Raw genomic sequence first — 9,844 nt, 5'->3', positions numbered from 1 at the left:
CAAGGAGTAATTGACTTCCTGTTTGGATACAGATGTGCTTTTATTGGTAGATTGAACATTTTTAGCTTAAACTTAACCAGGGTAAAAGGAACTTGTTATGGATTGAAAATGAAAAAAGGATCATTAAATAAGTTCAGATGACTTATTAAGTTTTTAAAAGTAAAATAAGACATTAAGGAGAAGTGGTGGACTTATTTTACGTCACTGTGACTGCAGGGAGCCATGGACGCACCTTTACTAAAGTGTGTTGAAGGGAACAATAAAGCATGAGATAAACTGAATTACAAAAAAAAAAAATAGCGCGCTTATTGTGGACCTTGATTAATCATGATTAACTTATTAAAACCCTTTTTGATTAAAGTTTTCCTTTGTGGATGTAAATGCTGTTGAAATATTGTATAAATTGGAATATATATAGTAATACGTTGTATCACAATACTCATTGAATTACAAAACGTTTAGAATCGCAATAATATCACACCGTGACCTAATTATCATGATAATATCATATCGTGGGGCGACTAGGGATGCCCACCCCTATTTGTTGTCTAAGGGCAACAGTTGTGGGAAATTTACAGGCAGCTCCCACACACCATAATAGTTGCAAAAATTTGTTAGCAACATTTGGAGAAGTGGGGGAATTTTTTGAAGAGCTGTGGTTATCAGAATTTTGCACACATCATCTGAGTTGCACAAACATTTGGAAAAGTGGTGGGGACTGGGAGTCTCTTGCTTCTCACCATTTTATCCTCTTTCCCAAATATTGCCAACAAATTTTTGCAACTATGATGGTGTTATGGAGTTTCAGACAGTGCTTTCTGTTAGACGTATGACTGATGACCAAATAAACAAGAATGTTCTTGTCTTGTGTGTTTAGTGATAATTAGTGTTGGCTTAACATTTAAATGGTAGTTATGGGTTTTTGAATGATGTAGCAATGCAGACAGTGTTTTACCATCATACATACAATAGTGCACTTTATTCTGACTGTTCTCTTCATTTTCACTTTAACAAAATATTTTATGGCTGTTATTCTTCATATCATAGGTAAAATAGGACATGATATTATCTAATAGTTGATATATTTCTCTAGACAGGACTGGTGTAAAACTGGAAAAATAAACTTTCTCGACTCTCTGACATATTAAAAAGGGATTATTCATCCATTTATTAATGTCAGGTAGACTATTTATACACTATGAGCAGCTCTGTAGTTCATAGCGTGCTAAGAGACTTGTTATGAGGTAATCTTTGGCTTGGGTTGAGTGTAAGGGTTAACTTTGCATCCTTGAAGATGATAACAAACACTCTGTTATCTGTGGGTTCACATTCACCCTTTGAACCAGGTTAAAGTTATGAAACATGAGGGAGATACTGACACCTAGGGCTGGGGCATGTGGACCAAAAATCTTACTTTAACATTTTCAGTGGAATGGTAAAAAAATAGAACTAAGTCAGTTCTAGGTTAAATCCGCTGAAACCCAAAGCCAAATCTCACAAGGGACACTTTGTATTAACATCCAGCTGCACAATATAAAGCTGCCGATAAAAATGAGTAAAGATGAACTACATTTCTGTTGGTAAAAGAGTTCCAGAAAAATGTCCCTTAACTGAAATAAAACATTTATAAAGGCAGCTCCATATTTGAATTGAAAACTGGGCTTTTCACAAGTGCCAACTGCCAGCGAAACAGGAAGCTATGGACAAAAGTATTTGGCTGCCTGACCATTACACCACCAGAGACTGTAAAGACACTGTATTCAAAGACATGTTCTTTAATATGGAATTGTCCCTTTTGCAGATAATACCCTCCACTCCTCTTGGAAGGCTTTCCACATGATTTTGGAGTGTTTTTGTGAGAATTTGTGCCCATTCATTCTGTAGAGCATTTATGAGGTCAGGCACTGATGCTGGATGAGAAGACCTGGCTTGCAATCTCCATTCCAGTTCATCCCAACCCTTAAAAACAGCCCCATTCCATTACTCTCTTCGGCTATGGAATCTGAAAAGCATTGGCGACTTTCATGCACCATGCATGTTAGCAGTCACTGACCCTGCTCTGTGATTTTACATCTTCTTCCACTTCCACTTTCTAATAATATCACCTACAGTTGACTGTGGTATATCCAGCAAGGAGGAAACTTTACAAACTGTCTTACTGCAAAAGTGTCAACCATCACATCACACTTGAAGTCTTTGAGGTCTTCAGAACGACCCATCCAGGATCACAAATGTTTGCAAATGGAGACTGCATGGCTAGGTGCTTGTTTTTATACACCTGTGGTAATAGGGTCTGATTGAAATACCTGAATGCATTAATTAACAGGTGTGGCCAAATACTTTTGTCCATATGGTGTATACTGATACATCTTAAAAATGTGATAAATTTCCCAGCCCTACCTACCTCTGAACAGGTTCAACCAACTCAAAGGTAGTTAGCTCAAAGGAGTACTCATTCACTAGCTTGTAGACATGTCTCTCTATTCCTGCTAATACAGTTGCCCCTTTTTCAACCAGTAGTTTGTCTGTTCAGAGCTTCTTGTTTCTCCTCAGGAATCGTCTTCAATCGGGAAGAAGAATGCTTCGTGGAGAGGGTCTGATGGCAAACTCCTCTCAGTTCACTCTAGGGGGAAAGCCCTTCCGCATCCTGGGTGGCTCCATACATTACTTCCGCGTCCCCAGAGCCTACTGGGAGGACCGTCTGCTGAAGATGAAGGCCTGTGGTCTCAACACGCTCACAACGTAAGCTTCCGCTGCTCACAGATGGATGAATGCGCTGTGCCTTCAACAGTGAAAGATGTTTGTCTTGCTGGAGACAATAGGTGTTTTCACAGCACATTTCACCTCTGTTATTCCTCTCAAACTTTCAAGATGATTTTAGGAACTGTAAAGGTAATGAAATTCCATATTTATACTCAAATATAAGTGGTATTGGTGCACTTCTAGATGTAATCATGGCCTTTTAATGGCACTCTGAATTAGGCTATCCATACAGAGATAGAATAAAATCTGAGTTAAACCAAGGGATAAAAAATGACAATGTTTTTTTTCAGACACACATTTTTATGTTTTTTCTTTAAATACATATTTTGAAGGGACAACAGTCAGATAGATCAGTGTTTCCCAACTGTAGACCCAAAATGAGTGGCAGAGCTGCTTAAAGTTGGTTGAGTGCTTGGAAAAAAAAGCTGTGACAAAAAATCTTCAATGTGCATAACCTTTAAGGAGACATAAAGTCATGTACATAGGTCTTATGCATGTAGGGTGCCCGATGTGCCACAACCAAGGTCTGGAGAAGGGGTGGAGGGTGAACAAAGTCAACCTCGATGGCATCTCTTTTGTCCAGGCCTTTGCACCCCTGGTGGTACACTTGGAAACCACTGGCGGTTTTCAGGTGTACTACACAGCTCAACCGGAGGCTCATGGCAACCCTGTTACCTGCCCGGATGGTACACTAGGATGTGCTTACTCACTACATCCTGCCCTTACTCTGCCTGTAAAGTGTGGACTTTGTTATTTTTTCAACAGATTATTTTCCCATGCCCCTGGTAATATGCAAGGACATCTAGACAATCTAGGTTGTGCCAATCCTCCGTCCCGCCCGATGCTGCCCTCAGACAGCCTCAATTTTTGGCCCAAACCTGCCTTAAAGTTCTGCATGGTATTATTCATCCAAGTTACCCTTTTTTTAGTCTAATTTCCTGAGATAGTAAATTCTGATTGTTTTCTTAAAATCACAACTTATTTGTATGTTAAGTACCGAGGTATCATTTTTCACGATAATGCAACTTTCGTTTAACACAACTAGGCTCTGTATGCATGCTATGATATTTCCACATCTGTCACACTGCCTTACTTTATGGTCCCGAGTCTCACAAACAACCAGTCATATCATTACATGACCGGATGATAGAAATTGTGGATAAAAACCCTGTTCAATGGCACCATTGTCTAGTATTAGTATCATGTTTAGCTTTGACAGCTTCATTGACTGCTACAACCTTTTTTTCCCCTTTAGATTACTGTTTTGAGTGTTAGATAGGAAAGCTGAAGAGAGACAGAAAGGGAGAGAGAGTGGGAGAAGACATGCGCCTAACATTGCCGGGACTGGAAATCGACCACATGTATTTGCAAATGTGTTCTTTTCTCATTTTCCTTCCTTTCCAGCATATTTTTGAAAGATTTATTTTGGGGCTTTTAATGCCTTTATTGACAGAGGAGGATAGTTGACAGAATAAGAAACAGGGACAAGACAGCTGGGGAGAGACAAGTGCCAAGGGCCAGATTCGAACCCTAGCTGGCCACATACACAGGACACACCTTAAAGATCATCTGCGCCCCAACCTTTCTTTCTACCTTTAACCTGTAAAAGCCTCCAGTGGGCAGGGTGTTGAAGTTTGGCACCTTTCACTTACAGCAGTGCCTAAGGGACCTGTACATGATTTAGTGTCCCACAAATTTATCTCGATATCTTGGGATATTTAGATCCAGTGGCGTTGCTCTGTCTTGACCCAGGCTGCCTCATGCTGTTGCTGCACAGGTACTTTTAAGAACCTCATTATCTCTTTAGAATTTCCTGACATTGTTTGTTTATATTTAGTGTTTTGTGTTTAAGGTGAGTCATGCTTTTTGTGGCTGCAGCATAGGTGAGGAGCCTAAGACAATTTTCTCACTAAAGTTAGTCTCGATATCAAAGCTTTTTTTTTCTGACAATTAAATAGAATTCTCAAAGACTCTTGAAAACAATTAAAATGTACATATTATTTTAGGGAATGGAGCAAAATTACATGCATCCTCACAGGGTTTAGGTAATGATGTTAAAAATATCTGTTTTGTCTGGTCTCTTTGTTCAGTCAGATCTTTCGTTCCATCTGAAGCCCACACTGCAACTTTTTTCCATTGAATAGTTTTAGGTGGTCAAAAATGTTCACAAACTTAGGTTGCTATTTATCATTGAGAAGGTAATGGTGGGTCTCTAAAGGCAAGATGAGCTGAGTACCACTGCTATGATCTCTGACATTATTTCCAGTAACTTCTTCCTCTTATTTTTCAGGTATGTGCCATGGAACCTACATGAGCCTGAGCGAGGGGTGTTCAACTTTGAAGACCAACTGGATTTAGAGTAAGGAGAGCTGGAGAGAAGGCTGGCATGACACTGCACTCTGAGCTCCAGCAGATGGCGTTGTTGCATTTCAAAAGGGCCCAGCTTTTACAGTTGTGTGTAATTTGAGACTGCTGAGGAAGTGCAGGCTACTCTTGAGAAAATTATTTTGGAGCTTCATGCAGCTTCAGGGTTCTTTATTTTTTGATGATGATGGCCTTTATTCAGCAGATGTTGCTCACTCAGAAGTCATTCAGATGGATAAGGACTAAGTGCATTATGGTGACCTGAGAACTAGTAATGAAATATTAAGTACTTTTTTGAAATGACAACCGGTGGCTGATAACCATTATTTTTTCATTTGTTGATTTTTAAAAAGCTTTTAAAAGTTTGTTGTATGTATTAATACACATTTGGGGGTAAGAGGGATTAATATATAGTGAGCAGAGATGTTTTTAAACTATCAGTAACTGATGTTATTTGTCACTCATGTTTAGCTCAAAATCAAATAACACTTCTGACTTTACAACCTTTATTTATTCTTTTTTTAACTGTAGCATTTCTGTACCTAAGTGCATCATAAACTAAGGACCCACGCTTTGGTTTTAAAGTTTTGTTTTGTTTTTTTTTGTTTTTTTTACTTTTCGCCATAACACTTTTTTTTCTGGGCCACGTACCGTAACACCACCTTCTGTTTTGGAATTTGTACTCTCATGCTTGAATCAAGAAATGTATTTATTATAGGTGGATTTTATCGGGAAAAAAATCCTATTATTAAAATAATAAGATACTACAAAATATTTCCAATAATAATTTAGCAGTACTGATAGTTATCGTGCATCCCTACTTTTAAGTAAAAATGCCAATGTACAATACAGAATGCTCACAGCTTTAAGTAAAAGGAAACCAGAGTATCTAGGTACAACTCTGATTTATTTATATTTACAGGTTCATCTAAAAAAATTAGAATATCATGAAAAAGTTCAATATTTTTTGTCACTCTTTTCTGAAAGTGAAACCCATATATTATATAGACTTGTTACACATAGAGTGAAGTATTTCAAGCATTTATTTCTTGAAATGTTGATGATTATGGCTTACAGATAAAAAAAAAACAAAACAAAACAAAACAGAATTCAGTGTCTCAAAAAACTAGAATATTCCATAAGATCAATAAAAAAAGGATATTTTAAACAGAAATGTCAGGCTCCTAAAAAGTATGTTCATTTCTATGCCTTCAATACTTGGTTGGACCTCCTTTTGCATGAATTACTGCATCAATGCAGCGTGGCATGGAGTCGATCAGCCTGTGGCACTGCTCAGGTGTAATGGAGGAAGAGTGGAAGAGGGACAGAATCCACACTGCTTGAAGTCCAGTGTGAAGTTTCCACAGTCAGTGATGATTTGGGCTGCCATGGCATCTGCTGATGTTGGTCCACTGTGTTTTCTGAAGTCCACAGTCAACGCAGCCATCTACCAGGACATTTTAGAGACCTTCATGCTTCCTTCTGTTGACAAGCTTTATAGAGATGCTGATTTCATTTTCCAGCAGGACTTGGCACCTGCCCGCACTGCCAAAGGTACCAAAAGCTGGTTCAGTTACCATGGTGTTACTGTGCTTGATTGGCCAGCAAACTGGCCAATACCCCATAGAGAGTCTATGAGGTATTGTCAAGAGGAAGATGAGAGACACCAGACCCAGCAAAGCAACCTGGGCTTCCATTACACCTAATCAGTGCCACAGGCTGATCGCCTCCATGCCACGCCGCATTGATGCAGTAATTCACGCAAAAGGAGGCCCAACCAAGTATTGAAGGCATAGAAATGAACATACTTTCCAGAAGCCTGACATTTCTGTTTAAAATATCCTTTTTTATTGATCTTATGGAATATTCTAGTTTTTTGAGAAACTGAATTGTTTTTTTTGTTTTTTTTTATCTGTAAGCCATAATCATCAACATTTCAAGAAATAATTGCTTGAAATACTTCACTCTATGTGTTACAAGTCTATATTATATATGGGTTTCACTTTCAGAAAAGAGTGACAAAAAATATTGAACTTTTTCATGATATTCTAATTTTTTGAGATGTACAAATGAATAATACTATGATCAGACAACAAAACTTGAAAAGAGGCCAATGTAAGCCGAACATCAAATCAAGGCAACATATATTACCACTGAAAAATAAACATTTAAGTAAAAAACAACATGCCTTGGATCCGTAAGTCATTGTAAATGTCTCGATGCTATAAATTAAATTAAATGTGGAATAAACACAAGTTAAGGTATTCCTTCACAGAAACATGAAAGTAACTTTTCTTGCCTCGAAGTACAGAGCCACAGCAATTAAGTAGGATATAAAGATCAGCAAAAATTTGGATTATATGAAAAGAAATACAAAGAGCATGAATGAAAAAATAACTCTCAGGAGATGTGATGACTTAAATGACTTTTATTAAGTGGTATATCTCTTATGGTGCAAAGGAGGGTATGAGTAACCTACTTGAGTTATTTTCTGGGTTTCTTTTAAATATGAATAAGTAAAGAAACAGTAAAATCTTTGTTAAATTAAGCATTGAGCACCTCCATATAGCTGAAAGGGAATGTTCTTGTTCCATACTCAGGTGTTTGACTGTGAGAGCTGCTGTCGAAAGAAGCTCTTTGATTGAATCTTTGAATATCTGAATATTTGTAGTCACACTAGTGTTTGGATATTGACTGCTAACATTTTATATCCTTTCTCTAGAGCCTACCTCAGCCTGGCAGCCAAACTGGGCCTGTGGGTGATCCTGCGTCCAGGACCGTACATCTGTGCTGAGTGGGATTTAGGCGGTCTACCCAGGTAAAAACCAAAGCTAAACCTCAGTTAGACCTTTGTAGATATTTTGTTTATGCCACAGCTAAAGCAACATCCCTATGCATTATTTAAGATAGCCAGTGGGATGTAAAGTTAATCCTTTAATTCACCTTGGAAATGATTTGTTCACTCAGGTAATCTGTTGGTTTGCAGAAACTTTGCTTCAAGCACAAAACATTCAACTCATGGAAGTGATTCATGGATTTGTTATTTGAATGTATTATTCTTTTCTCACTTTGTTCTGCACATTAAAGAGCTGAATTTATTGGCTACAGGCTGATTATCAGATGCAGAATGAATTGAAATACATGGGAGACCAGCGACATAAGGACAGTTTAAATGAAATTTAGGTATGCTAAGATCCAGTCAGACTGTGAGACCACACATCTGCTGTATGTAGAAACAATTTCACAGTGACAACAAACATGAAATCTCACAGAGGCTTTTGCGATCAAACATGGCTTCAGTAGAAAAATAAAAAAGGAGGACGGTCAGCGTTGTCACCTGGCTGTCCTGCCGTGCAAAATGAGGAAGAATGTGAGAGAAATCCTGTCTTGAGACACAGCATACTTGTGTTTATGAGCTGTAAAAGTGCAGCATCCAGCTGGTGATTCTTCCTCGGCTGCTCACTATAACTGGCTTTCCCACTACACCTCTTATTCCATCAGAAGCAGCCTGCTCTGGAATCATCAATATCAGTCATGTCTAATATTTACGATTTGAGTTAAGGGCAGGCTTTACCTTAATCAGGAGCAGTAAGATCTTGAAGATTATGTGATTGATGAGTGTTTTTAAGGCAGACATGATGGCTTTGCTTCATTCACATGATCATCTACAGCAGTGGTTCCCAACCTGGGGTTTGGGGACCCCTCGGGGGAGGCCACCAAAGATCTCGGGGGGGTGGGGCCCTCTCTACTCTGACGTTGTTAAACTTAGATGTACAGTATCTCCAAATCACCACTTTTTAGGGAATGACCAAAAAAGGATTTCTCAATTGATTTAACATTGGATGGTCAAAGTCAGATTTTTTTTTGACTCTTTAATTGCTTTAAAATGGGTTAAAACCCACGGACTACAATTTAAAGGTTGACAGATACATGAAAAATATTAAAATAAAGAAAAATGTTGATATAAAATTTTGGCCCAACACCAGCAATATTTTCTTTTAAAATCACAATTAGAAACATGATGTAGGTTGTGTCAAGGGCCACTAAAAAAACTTTTTTAAAATCAAGAGTATCTGTTAATTTTTGAGCCAAAAGCAAGTCACTTTTTTTTTTTTTTTTTTTTTGGACGTAAAAAAGCTTTTATGATTATAAAGTTGTATATTTACCAGAAAAACTCTGAATTTCAGGGTCATAAAAGTCTTACTTTTTGACTTTAGAGACTGAAAAAAAATTTGTTTTCAAAATGATAAATCTACAACAATTTAAAGTCAAAATGTACTGGAGACCAAACTGAAAACAATGGTTTTCAAGTTTTTTTTTTCTTCAAAATTAACAGATCCCCTTTATCATAAATTTCTCTAGAGTGGCCCTAAACATCGTCGCACATCATAATGGATAGTTTAGACATAGATCTTTTGTCAAGAATTAGTGTATGTAGGCCTATCATGTTGGGATTTTTTCAATGAAACAATTAAAAGTGATTTTAATTTTTCAAAGCGGGTCTTGGGATGGGGGTGGGGCTTAGCTTTTCTGAGATACGAGTAGGAGGGGTACGGAAAGGTTGGGAATCACTGATCTACAAAATCGTTTCTGTCAGGTAGAAACCTTGGACTTCCACTTTTTGCATGTGAACGTTTTCTCCTGCAGTGATTTCAGTAGTAATGATTTCTTTAAAATCGAAAAGGGAAGCGGGGCCTCAGTAAGAGAGGAGAAAAAT

At 37.9% G+C, this 9,844-nt stretch overlaps 1 protein-coding gene across 1 annotated transcript in view; it reads left to right on the top strand.

Annotated features, from left to right (window-relative positions):
• The window catches only part of LOC121523926 (beta-galactosidase-1-like protein 2), a 55,762-nt gene that overhangs the window by 1,357 nt on the left and 44,561 nt on the right, over window positions 1-9,844 (top strand). The window contains exons 2-4 of the mRNA XM_041809002.1: window positions 2,554-2,742; window positions 5,054-5,122; window positions 7,850-7,945. Of these exons, the coding sequence (XP_041664936.1) occupies window positions 2,554-2,742; window positions 5,054-5,122; window positions 7,850-7,945 (354 nt within the window). The remainder of the gene's footprint in view (window positions 1-2,553; window positions 2,743-5,053; window positions 5,123-7,849; window positions 7,946-9,844) is intronic.

Source organism: Cheilinus undulatus, linkage group 2 (genome assembly GCF_018320785.1).
Source record: "Cheilinus undulatus linkage group 2, ASM1832078v1, whole genome shotgun sequence".
NCBI lineage: Eukaryota > Metazoa > Chordata > Actinopteri > Labriformes > Labridae > Cheilinus > Cheilinus undulatus.
The sequence above is the reverse complement of the archived record's forward strand: the minus strand, read 5'-3'. Positions and strand labels throughout refer to the sequence as shown.